The sequence below is a fragment of the Macrobrachium nipponense genome, chromosome 15 (assembly GCF_015104395.2).
Source record: "Macrobrachium nipponense isolate FS-2020 chromosome 15, ASM1510439v2, whole genome shotgun sequence".
Lineage (NCBI taxonomy): Eukaryota > Metazoa > Arthropoda > Malacostraca > Decapoda > Palaemonidae > Macrobrachium > Macrobrachium nipponense.
In genome coordinates, this window is record NC_087208.1 from 83,428,727 (window position 1) to 83,442,431 (window position 13,705).

The 13,705-nt window shown below is 43.4% G+C and overlaps 1 protein-coding gene across 1 annotated transcript in view; it reads right to left on the bottom strand.

Moving 5' to 3' along the window:
• LOC135195086 (periodic tryptophan protein 2 homolog) overlaps positions 1–13,705 on the bottom strand; it is a 351,391-nt gene that overhangs the window by 332,459 nt on the left and 5,227 nt on the right. Inside the window, 1 exon segment of the mRNA XM_064221465.1 lies at positions 5,741–5,948. Coding sequence (XP_064077535.1) covers positions 5,741–5,948 — 208 coding nt within the window.

A 13,705-nucleotide genomic window follows, 5' to 3' on the forward strand; every position in this document is an offset into this window, starting at 1 on the left:
GACTATGATCAAAACTCCCTCAGTCTCCACTGAAGAAACCGAAGGTGAAGCTGCCCATGAGGGACTAGCTTCTCCAGAGTTGGCAGGTGATCTATCACAACTTGACATTGCCAATCTGACTGTTCCTGTCGAGACAGGAACTGTTACGCTGCCTTCCTGAACCTGCCGATATGAAGGTCTGAGGGGAAGACTCTTGCTGCTACCGTGTCTATCAGCATGCCCAGGTACTTAACCCTCTGCTTGAGCTCAAGGTCAGACTTCTCAATATTTATCAAAATCCCCAGATCATGAGCGAGAGCTTGCCAGGACAAGCCAATCGTCGAGATACCTCAACAGATGTATCCCCATGCGAGTGTGCCCAAGTTGATGCAAGGGTGAACACTTGTGAATACCTGGGGAGCGGTCAAGAGCCCAAAGCAGAGTCCCCTGAACTGGTACGTACACTGTCTCTCCAAGGACAAAGCAAAGGTACTTGTGAGAGGACTGGTGGATGGGTATTTGAAAATAAGTGTCCTTCATGTCCACCATAAGCATAAAGTCGTTCTCCCTGATGGAGGCGAGCACTGTTCGTGTTATTTCCATCTTGACTAAGTTTGGCGAACGAATCGGTTCAAGGGAATGAGGTCTATGACTGGGATCCAGCCCCCCAAAGTCTGATCTACAAGAAAGAACCAGCTGTAAAACCATGGAGACTGGACCAACACAACTTCCACAGCATCCTTGCTCAGCATCTTCTGCATTTCTTGTGATAGTGCCAGATACTTCTGAGAACCTCTTGAGATACGACTTCAAAAAGACCGGATGGTTGGTGAGGGGTAGTGGACTCTCAAAGGGTAGGAGATATCCTTCCCAAAGAACATCTACTACCCAGGTCTCTGCTCCATATCACTGCCATGTTGCCCAATGGCTTGACAGGCAACCCACCACCAGTGGCAGCAGCTGGAGGGGAATGCCACCCCTAGTGTTTCCCCTTCTTCTTTCCCTTAACCCCCTTTACTGACGGGAAGGAGGGCTGAAAGGGGTGTGACTGTGCCCCCTTCGAAGGAAAAGAAAAAGGTTGGGTGTGCCCTTTGAAGAACTAGACTTCTTAGGGGCCAAGGAAGGGCTAACTAGAATTGAAGGTCTAGCCGCAGTGGAATACGAAGGCCCAGAGGTCTTTGCCACTGCCTAGTGAACAAGACAGTCTTTGTCCACTGTAGCATCTACCTGTTCTCTAGAGAAGAGAGAGGCAGAACACAGCAAAGGTTGGTTGTGTAGGGTCAAAACTGACTCAAGACCTACAGACCTGGCAATCCAAGAGAGGACAGCGTATCTCCTTTTCAACACCAGGTTTGCCCACAGGTTTTCCATCTGGTGGGCCAGGTAGGAAATTGCCCTACCTCCAGGCTGGAAAGTCTTCCAAAGGCTGAGTCTTCTACAGGAACAATAGCTCCAGAAGAGGTAGCAACATTAGATACTGTGAATGACCACAGATCTAGCCAGGAGACTGCCTGGAAAGCTGCCATAGCGATAGCCTCCAGGGTCACTGCTTCTTGCTGCAAGAGAGAGAGACACTCTCTGCGGTAAGGTACTGCAGTGACAGACCAGGACGTAGTTGGACTAGGTCAGGGTCAACCTGTTTTGTTGGAAGTAGAGGAGGAGGAAGCATCTTGTCTGAACGATTGGACCAAAGTGAATTCGCCTGTCCTGAGATATGAAAATTATCTACTTGGCCCAATACACCATCAGCAAGACCAGACCACAGCAGCCCCATCAAAACTTTGGGTTCCTTCGTAAGACCCCAGAAAGATTTGAGACGAGAGGGGCAGTCTCCCAAAGAAGAGGCTGTGGTTGCTTCCCCAAAACATTGTAGTACTGACAAATCAGCGCTATGATCTCAACAAAGGTCCTCTGTATCTCGGGGGTGTCCACATCTCTAGGCAAAGGGCCCTTAAGCCCTTCTAGGGTGCAGTCCTCCCAATCTACTCTCCCCACAGGAGGAAACACAGCTCCAGTTCCAAAGGCAGAGCCCTTAGAGCCAGAGAGGCAAAAGAACCGGAGTCCGAACTCCTGGGCCTCTGGGGTCAGTGTTGTGGTTCCCACTTCCAAAGGAGCAGGCAAGCCAATGAGAAAACCAACTGCTTCCTCGATGGGAGGAGGCACACCCTTAGTAGCCTCATGATGAGGTTTCTTAAGGGGCAGAGAAGCTACCTTCCTCTTCTTAGGCCATGGACCCTTCAAAAAGGAAATGGAGGAGGTGGCAGACGATGACAAAAAAGACGACACCTTGTGAGACCTCTTCTTCTTCGACTTCTTCGGCAACTTCCGTAGGAGAGCTGTCAGATCCCCTGAGGGGCACCAGATGGCAAGACAGGGCACTGGAGCAGGTCTGGAACTAGCAGCAGCAGCAGGAACAACCAAAGGCACAACCTCAGTCACCACCAGAGATGAAAGAGGCATGACAGGAGCAGGCAAAGGTGCCACCCTGAATCCAGGGGAGTGGCACTGACGTAACAGGCGCTGGCAGATAGGGATGTGTGCCCATCACCACCGAAGGAGTGGGTGGGGTGATGGGTGAAGACCATTGTGGGAACTGAAGCAAACCTGTGCTGAGTTACAGTACAGGTAGTGGTAGTAACCACAGAGGAAGTTACTGCAGAGCTGGCACAATTCAGGTTTGATAGCAATGCACTCACATACAGAGTGACAGGTACCCATTTGCTTCAAAGGGCAGCATACCCCTTAAGAGCAAGGAGAGACCCCCAGAGGAGTGTTGGCCTGGTCCCCAGGTCCCGGGGAACCCCTCTCTTCCTCCCGCAACAACTTGGAAGAGGAAGACAAAGCAGAGGCTTCGCCCAAAGGGGAAGCAGCAAGCACGGGATGATTGTCAGGAGAGAGATACAAAGACGAAGAATTGGGAACCAAAGGCGTGGTTGGGTCGTGCTACCCCCAACTGAAACCTTGGGTGTCTTCCTCTATCTCCTTTTCCTGACAAACTTCCCCTACTGCTCTGGATACCAGTCACAATACTCGGTACAAGTTATCACTAATACACTCACACCCTCCGCAAAAGGAGCCAAGGGCGCGAGGATCAACTTCAAAGCCAGAGTGGAAGTTGCCGCATCTTTTACCTTGCACCCTGGGGCCCGAATTCTTTGGCAATTGTAATTTGTAGGTTTGCATGATCATAATATATCAAACACAATATAAACACCAATTACAGGCAGTTTCCCCCAGTTTCGACAGAGTTTCTGTTTTTTTGAGATGAGACAAAAGCCGAAAATCATCATAAAGCAGAACATTGTTGAGAATCATCATAAATCCTAAGAAAACCTTACTTTTAATGCTTTGGGTGTATACTGAAAACTATGTAAACTGCATTTCATTGATATTTTCATTGAAAACACCATCAAATATTGATTAGTTGCCTTCTTAAAGTAATATTTCTTTCATCATGGGCGCCATAACCCTGGAATATGAGCCGTAAAGCCAGAAATAATTTCTGATGAATATAATTGAAAAGTATCGTAAACTTGGAATGCCGTAACCCGCAAGCGTCGTAAACCGGGGACTGCCTGTATACACAATTACATAACAGATGAACAACACTATATAAAAAATCCCGCATCTCTAACTGTCCAACGACAGCGTTGCCAACTAGCGGACAGAATAGGATGGTAACAGGGTTGCCAATGTGGTAAACTTTTGGTGCGGTTTTTGGGGATTTAGGGCTAGATAAATTATATTAATGGTAATGGTTTACTAATAAGGGTTCCATTACCACCAGGTTATCGGCAGATCAAGGCCAATCCAAGTCACCCACTGGGGCTGGCACTGTGGTTTGGGTCAAAGGTTGGTTTTGCTCAGTACCAAGTAAAGGCAGCACTGGGCGGCCATGCAGCACACAGGAGTCCTGTAATTGTGTTGGACCTGAGCTGCACCCGGCAATGTCACAAGCAGCATCTAGAATAGACTCCACAGGATTAGGTCTGCCACACCACAAGTCCTAGTGGGGGAGTTCTAACGCCCAACCACAATAATAAAGGTCTTTCCACTGCCTAAGAAGTACCAAGCAACAAGCCTGATTCATCCTCTATGAGTATACATCCTGACTGGTATCTGTCACTAGTGTGAAATGTACCCTGAAATCCAGAAATTTCAGGACTAGGATCCATTAACGCATCTTCAACTTTCTGAAAAGCTAATTGTTGCAACTCCCCCCAGAAAACTACATCATCCCTTAAGACGTCTGTTAAAGAAGCTGCCAAAAATATAAAAACCCTTCACAAAACTAAAGAAGAAACCCAGCCATGCCCGAATAATTGACCCGACTTGTCTTTGCTCAGGCAGGAAAAATCTGTAATTGCTTTTTGACTTTAATCATCATTTACTTTACTCGAACTTCCCTTAAGATATGACCTGACCTAAATATGCAATCTGCTTCTTTAAGAAATCCCATTTGGCTGACTTAATTTTCAAACCAGCTAACCTAGGTCTTCTAAGAACTCCATTAAGAACTTCTAAATGTTCCTCTATGTTCCTCTATGAAGTGTGTGGCAATCAGTGTATCATCCATGTATACAAACACGGACTTCCCAAATAACCTGTGCAAAACTGTATTTACTAACCTTGTAAAATTTAGGACTATCTGACAAACCAAAAGGCATCTGTGTAAACTCATACTGCCCTTTTGGTATTGAAAGTGCAGTGAATTCAAGGCTCTCTTCATTGAGGCACCTGCAAAAACCCTTGTATTATGGGGGAATTTATAAATTTGTTGCATTTGACAACATTCTTAAGGGTTGCTTGTGAGAGAGAGAGAGAGAGAGAGAGAGAGAGAGAGAGAGAGAGAGAGAGAGAGAGAGAGAGAGAGAGAGAGAGAGAGAGAATGATGAATGGGTGGTTGACAAGTGAACTGCTTGTTTGGCAGGTGTGTTGGCTCGTTGAGAAGCAGTCAGTCAGTGTAGGCATTCGGAGTGAGGAGCAGTCAGTCAAAGAAGTCATTCGGAGTGAGAGGTATTCAGTCTGTAGAGTCGTCTGTGTGTTTTTCACATGAGCTGGGTATTCAGTAACTGACTTCTCTTCTGTCAAGCTTGTGTCTGTCTGTGGTTGTCGAGTTGGTGAGCGATTTGTTGTATCTGATGTTTGTGAGCTGGTGTGTAGTCTTGGTGCTTGTTTCGTTTTTTGTGTTGGATGAGCGGTTTGTTAGTGACAGTGTTGGTGTTTGCAATTTTTGGGTTGCTCCTGGAGTTTTTTTTTTTTTTTTTTTGACGGCCATACCATATTGAAAGCACAGCTTCTCGCCCTGATTGTGTCAAGTTTCCAGGTGAGTAAATGTGTTAGAGATTGTGTTTTTTGCCTTGCTAAACCAGGTGTCCTGTTGGTAATTGAGTAACTTCAAGGGGAAAGTGTGGCTGGAGGAAATGCCTTCTCATCAGATCACTCATTATCTTCACCTCAAGACAACCACACGCAGGCCTCAACAACTAGGCTAATGTACACATGACCACCACACACAGCCAAAACATTTGGTTTCCACAAACTCTTTCCAATACAGCCTAATGCTTTCATCTCTACTTGAAACAAGCACAATACTGTACAGGATAAAATCAGCAATAAATAGCGAACCCAAGCATTGTGTTTTATTTTCAACGGCGATCGCACCTAATGGGGAGAAGATATAATCTAACTTTTAACAGTAGGCAGGATTCATTACAAATAATTAAAAATGAAAATACTTTAATTTATAAAAAAGGCTTACCTTCAACAGCAGCAATAAGTATAAGACCATTTGGAGATAGGGCTAATGTAGTATAATTGAATCTGGCCTCAACTGGTAAGGTATGCGATCTATTGTTGCGCAGATCAAAAACGGAAATCTTATTACCAACTGGGCATAAAACTGAATTCCCATCTGAAGAGAATATTAAACTACCCTTCCTGTACACTGTACCGATAAGGTTGGAAAACTGAAAATAGAAAGTAAAGCAGAACATTTATATACTACATAGCAGGCATAAGTAAAATAAATTGATGAAAAAAAAATTCCACTTTGGAAAATATGCTATTTTCATGATAAAATTAAGTTTCATATAAACTACTTACCAAGTAATTACATAACTATGGTTTCCACTCACATAGCAGCCTAAGTTAAAAAATCATAGTAGCACTTCTATTGTTTCTGTAGGTGGCTAACTCTGCCCAGTATCGGGGTGCAATAGGTACAACAATGCAAAAGAGCTCAATTCATTTATAACCTTAAGTCCATGAAAGGGAAGGAGGGAGGGCTCCTGTTTGTTTTGTCCTTTAGGGACCCTATTGTCAAGTGTCTGGAAAGCACTGTTAGTTCCCGTGCCATAACTCAACCACCTACAAACATTTTTGTGCCACCCCTACGCACTGTTGAGATTGCCGACTGAAAACCTGTACTGCATACGCACCTGTGTGTGATGCCCCCTGAAAGCTTTTGTGGCTAATTTGAAGTTTTGTTGAACCTACCTACTAGGGATATGCCCAAGTATCGTTATCGGTGGTACATATAAGCTAGTTTTTGTGGCATCAGTATCGGTGAATTCCTGGCCGATACCAGCCAATACTTGGTCATTAGACTCAGCATTTCTTAATTACAATTTGAAGTTACTAAACCCTGATTACAAAAAATTATAAATGCAGGGTGCTTTTCTTTTTCTCATATACAATTTGCAAAGTAGCTGCCTAGCTGGCATATCAATTTTCTGTCCCACTTTTCATTTCAAGGATAATTATGTTGAATATTATTTTTAATAAAATGATAATTCTAACTTAGTTCAGATAGTTCAAGTCCAGTATGAGTTGGAACTTGCAAAGGGATTTGTGCTTTTTTCTTGGGATTTATACTTAATAGAACCAATTTATGTATTGTAATGAGGCAAAGGATTAACCCTTCCATTACCAGGACCTTTCATAATCTAAATAAATGAGTCTGTTAACTGTTTCTAGCCAATATATACATTAAACCTCAGAATAAAAGTACAGGCAGTCCCCGGGTTACGACGTGGGGGTTCCGTTCTTGAGACGCGTCGTAAGCCGAAATCGTCGTAAGACGGACGACACTGGAAATATGTCTTAAAACATAATAAAAAGTTATAAAAACCCTTACTTGTAATCCTTTGGTTACACTACATGTTGTTTCCTGTAGTTTTATGTACAACCTGGAGTTATTTTCATAAAGAATCATGGTTCTTGAATGGTAAAAAAAAAAAAACAAAAAACTATTGTATCCTCTGGTGACACTACATTCTTTGAAGTTTTATGTACAACCGGATTTTTATAGGAAAAGAATGCATGTTCTTGGAAAAGTAAAAACTATTGTAATCCTCTGGGACACTACATTCTTGAAGTTTTATGACAACCTGAGTGATTTTGCAAAATCTTGAGGGCTACAAGAACACTGATTACTTTACGTATCATATAGACTAATTAAAGTAAATGTATCTTTAAATAGGCTTATATATTAGTATCAACAAAACATTTCCTGCCATGAGTCAGAGGCCGTTTAATGAAACGAACACTTCTCTGTCCTATCTGTTCAGAAAATAAACGTTACGTCAATCCCCGAGACCATTGTTGCCAAAGCGTCTCTCTCTCTCCTCTCTCTCTCTCTCTCTCTCTGATCAAATTACATTGAAACTTGACATACGATTGCCCTAATATACGAATGTTTTGAGATATAACAGAAAATTTGCGAAAATACAGCTTTGATATACAAACGAAATATTTGAGATACGATTTTGCGATGAGTGTTTAGTTGTATAGGCGACGATAAATGGCGTTCAGTCTGTTTGTTTTGTTGGTGCTGCATGTTAACACGTCGTTGTTTAGTTCGTTGTATTTGCGCCTATTTTTCGTGTTATTTTGTCTATTTCATTATTAACCATGGGTCTCAAAGCTAAAGACAAAGCAGGTGATAAGAAAAAACCCAAGAAAATGATTTCGATGGAAGCAAAACATGAAATTATAGCAAAGCATGAATGTGGCGTTCGTATCGTCGATTTGGCAAACGAGTACTGTATGGTCGAAATCCTTCTACAATATCCCACGATCATCAAGCAGAAGGAAGCTATAAAAACCCCCGAGACCATTGTTGCCAAAGCGTCTCTCTCTCTCTCTCTCTCTCTCTCTCTCTCTCTCTCTCTCTCTCTCTCTGATCAAATTACGTACTGGATAATGTCTCTCTTTGGATACTTCGATTTTGCCTAATATTGAGGGCTACAAGAACAGTTGATTACTATTTACGTATCATATAGACTAATTAAAGTAAACGTATCTTTAAATAGGCTTGACTATTATTAGTTATCAACCAAAACATTTACTGGCATGAGTCAGAGGCCGTTTAACGAAACGAACACTTCTCTGTCCTTAACTCGGAGCGAACAAGAACGCCTCTCTCTCTCTCTCTCTAACTCTCTCTCTCTCTTATCTCTCTCTCTCTCTCTCTCTCTCTCTCTCTCTCTGATCAAATTACTGGATAATGTCTCTCTTTGGATACTTGGAATTTGCGTTGTAATCTAACCAAAAAATTAGTTTTGTTATTATTACTGGAAACAAGCAATGATTTTTTCATTATTTGCGCTTTTGGACTGTTATATGTAAACTTGTATGTATTCATTCGCTCGGAAACTAGTTCCGCATATGAGGCGTCACTAAAAAACATAGAAAAATACAACATAAAAAAGTTGTCGAAAATCATCATAATCTCAAACCGTTTAACGAAACGAACACTTCTCTGTCCTTAACTCGGAGCGTCGGAAGACGCCTCTCTCTCTCTCTCTCTCTCTCTCTCTCTCTCTCTCTCTCTCTCTCTCTCTCTCTCTCTCTCTCTGATCAAATTACTGGATAATGTCTCTCTTTGGATACTTGGAATTTGCGTTGTAATCTAACCAGAAACTTCGTTTTGTTATTAATTACTGGAAACAAGCAATGATTTTTCATTATTTGCGCTTTTGGACTGTTATATGTAAACTAGTATGATTCATTCGCTCGGAAACTAGTTCCGCATATGAGGCGTCACTAAAAAACATAGAAAAATACAACATAAAAAGTGTCGAAAATCATCATAATCTCAAAATTTTTGTTGTAATCTAACCAGAAACTTATTTTTATTAATACTGTGCTAAACTATAAAGAATTTTTATCATAGTATGCGTTTTTTAAAAGCGTCGTTAACTCGGAGCGTCGGAAGCGTCAGCGTCGTAACCTCGGAACAAGCGTCGTAACCCAGGACGGATTTTTCCATTGAATATTTAAGGAAAAGCGTCGTAACCTCGGAACGTCGTAAGCCGGAACCGTCGTAACCCGGGGACCGCCTGTACTAGTATATATTAGTGATTTCATATTGCACCTGAATTGTTAAAAGTCTTCCAATGGTAGCCATAATATAAGCCAAACTGTATCCAAGTAATAAAGTGATTAAATAAAATTTATGGCTTTGAAATTGGTTATATAACCCCATTATGTAATAAACCTCTCAACTTATGAACCTTCAAAATACAATAACCAGAGAACAAGAATGATTTTAGTAACAATATATATTCTCCTAAATAACAGTAATATGGAGGTAACAGGTATCGGTATCGGCCAAAAATTTGGTAGGTATTGGTGGATTCCTACTATCTACGTCCTGCGAGACCCACTTCCTGAGTGTTCGCGAACGCTGTTATGTTGCTGTTCGAACACCTGCTTGTGCACTTTGAGAGTACCGCTGTGTTCTGGGAACACACTGCATCTTGCGAGACAAACCTTTACTGTGGCTCCCAGTTTTTACACGTTTCACTTTTACGCATTTCATTTTGTTGCAGATTTTTTCATAGAGCAGTACAGTCTAACCCTGCTATTTGTGGACTCCCCTATTCATGGATTTTTCTATTGACCATATACAGACAGTCCCCCGGTTACGACGGGGGTTCCGTCCTAGAGACGCGTTGTAAGCCGAAAATCGTTATAAGCCGGAACATCGTCAAAAATCATATGAAAACCTTACTTTAAATGCTTTGGGTGCATTGAAAACTAGGTAAACTGCATTGTTATTGCATTTTTCCTTAAAAAAAACCCATCAAATAATGATTATTTTGCATTTTTGGTGTCATATTTCTTGTGCCAGATCAGCATTGTAGGCGTCGTAACCCTGGAAATAATTTCTGATGAATATAATTGAAAAGCGCCTTAACCTCAGAACGTCGTAAGCCGAACCAGTCGTAACCCGGGGACAGACCGGGCAGTCCCCGGGTTACGACGGGGTTCCGTTCTTGAGAGGCGTTGTAACCCGAAAATCGTCGTAAGCCGGAACATCACCAAAAATCCTAAGAAAACCTTACTTTTAATGCTTTGGGTGCATTAAAAACTATGTAAACTGCATTCTTATTGCATTTTGCATCAAATAAACCTTCAAATATTAATTATTTTGCATTTTTAATGTCATATTTCTTGTGCCAGATGAGCGTTGTAGGCATCGTAACCCTGGAACATGCGTTGTAACCCTGGAAATAATTTCTGATGAATATAATTGAAAAGCGCCCTAACCTCAGAACATCGTAAGCCGAACCCGTCGTAACCCGGGGACTGCCTGTACTTCCAGAGAGGGACGGAAGCACGTGAGAAGCTAGATAAACTGATATCTAACCACATAGACACTGAGCGATGTACAATGATACATGGGAGAATCATTACATAGGGAACCAAATAGAAACTTTACAGTCAAACCAACACAACTGGGTTTGTTACCACTCCCAATTCTCTCTTGCCAAGGAGCGGAGCATATGCTACCAAATGGAGGGTTGGATATTTGTATACCAAGCAACCACACTATCAACTGTATCAGACCAGTCCAGCGAATGACGTGCTTAATTCCATAACCCGCCCGAAGGAAGGAAAGGTACAAGAGAAAGAAAGAGACCAGCAAAATCACTCATTCTCTCATCCACACAATTATCTTAGATAAGATACAAAAGTGCCCTATTAAGGGCAATGATGAGTTACAAAACCTGTTGGACAGCCACCACAGGACCCAGGGAATACGTGTCCATAGATCTGTGGGCAACGTCCTTAAGATAGAAAGAAGTGAATGTGGACTGATGCAAACAAGTACCAGCTCTCAGCACTCTATGTACAGCCAAGTTCTTTTTGAAAGCCAGAGAGAGACCAATACCTCTAATGTCATGCACTCTAGCCTGCACAGACATGGTGGTGGAATCATCAAGAGTCAAGTATGCCTGTCTGATGGCCTCCCGTATCCAAAAATGACAAATTTTCTAAGACAACTTGTATTTTTCATAGCTACAAACCTGAGGTCTTAACAATAGGATAATTTCTAGCGACTAACTGGATCCGGTTAAAAAGCAGATGAAAGCAAGGAATCTTGTGATATCTGGCAACGCATGCATAGCTCGGGGGAAGCGTGGTCCAGTCTTTCCCAACTCAGGATGTCTTAAAATAGATGGGCAGCTAGAAGTGGGCAGTTTAACATTAACACCTCAGGTTTGTAGCTATGAAAAATACAAATTGTCTTAGAAAATTTGTCATGTGTTCATACGCGAACAAACCTTCGGTCTTAACAATAGGATAGACTTATACTTGGAGGGAGGTACAAGACATCCTAGACTGGCTGGGGGCCTACCCACCAGTCCAGCTTCCAGAAGAAATGATTTCTGGAGAGAGAATGATGCCCGTTGAGAAACTAGATAAATTGATATCTAACCACTCAGACCCTGAGTGACGTACAATGATAAATTGGAGAACAATTGTACAGGTAACCAAAGAGAAACTTTGACTGTCCAATAGCAAACCAATACACCAGGGTTTGCATTACTCCCAACCCCTCCTTGCCAAGGAGTGCAGCATATGCTACTGAATAGAGGGTAGGATATTTGTATATTACACAACCACACTATCAGTATGACTACCTTACTCATCTGTATCAGACCAGTCCAGCAAATGACGTGTCTATTCCTTAACCCGCCCGAAGGAAGAAGGAAAGGTACAAGAGAAAGAAGGAGACCAGCCAACTCCCTCATTCTCGCATCCACACAATCATCTTAGGTAAGATCAACCTGTTGGGCAGCCACCACAGGACCCAGGGAAAACTTGTCCATAGATCTGTGGGCAACATCCTTAAGATAGAAAGAGGTGAACATGGACTGGCGTAACCAAGTACCAGTGCTCAGCACTCTATGTACAGCCAAGTTCTTTTTGAAAGCCAGAGAGGGATCAATACCCTTAACGTCATGCGCTCTAGCCTGCACAGACGTGGTGATGGAATCATCAAGAGTCAAGTATGCCTGTCTGATGGCTTCCTGTATCCAAAAAGAGATAGCATTCTTAGACACCTCTTTCTTTGTACGGCCTGTGCTAACAAAAAGTCTGCAGCAGCCTGGTATAAGGTGCCGAGTCCTTTTAAGATAGCAACGCAGGGCCCGGACAGGCCACAACAAAAGCTCTTGAGCATCACCACCCACAAAGTCAGTCAGTGATGGAATGGAAAACGAAGTGAACCTGTCATCATGCACAGAGGGATTTTGGGTCTTGGCCACGAATTGTCTGCGACCACATTCCGTTTGCCTGGGATATACCTGGCTGAGAGCTCTACCAAATTGCTGACTGCCCACTGGTGGAACCTTGACAGTCAAGGTGTGAAGTTGACGAGAAACCAGGCCTCCCTGTTTGTTCACGTAGGCTACCACCGTGGTGTTGTCCAACATGAGAACAACAGAATGACCTTCTCCCTTCTCCCAAAACTCCTTCAGACCCAGGAAGGCTGCCTTCAACTCCAAGACGTTGATATGTTGCTGCTTGTCCTCCAAACTCCAAACGCCTGAAGCGATGAGGCCGCCTAAATGAGCCCCCCAACCTGCGAGGGAGGCGTCCAAGAATAGAAGGAAGTCCGGTGGAAGAGAACGCAGAGGGACACCCTCCAACAGATTCTGGTCGTCCAACCACCAACGAAGGTCTTCTCTCACTTCCAAAAACAGAGGAACCATTAACAGGGGTGAGTCCCCCGCCAGAGACCAGAAGTCTCCCAGTCTCTATTGCAGAGACCAAAGATAAAGATGCCCATGAGGGACCAGCTTCTCCAGGGAAGACAACACTCCCAGAAGAACCTGCCACTGATGAGCTGACTGATGTGATTCTGACAGGAAGTTGCGCGCCACCACCCGCAACTTCTCCAATCTCTGATCCGTTGGGAAAACTTTTGCCATTGTCGTATCGATGACCATGCCCAGGTAGAGAATCCTTTGACTGGGTACGAGGTTCGACTTTTCCTGGTTGACTAATATGCCCAGATCCAGACAGAACCGAAGTAGACGATCCCTGTCCCTCAGCAGCTTTTCCCTGGAAACTGCCAAGACTAACCAATCGTCAAGGTACCTCAGCAAACGGATCCCCTGAGCATGGGCCCAACTTGACACGAGAGAGAAAACCCTTGTGAACACTTGGGGGCTGTCGTCAGCCCAAAGCACAAGACTTTGAACTCGCAGACCTTGTCTCTGAGAGAGAAGTGAAGGAACTTCCTGGATGTCGGATGAACAGGGATATGGAAGTATGGGTCCCTGAAATCTATCGACAGCATGAAGTCGCCTTTCCTCACGGCTGCCAACGCTGAGAGCGAGGTTTCCATCTTGAACCGTGTTTTCCTAATGAAGTGATTCAAGGTGGATAAGTTGATCTCAGGCCTCCATCCTCCCGACGCCTTGGG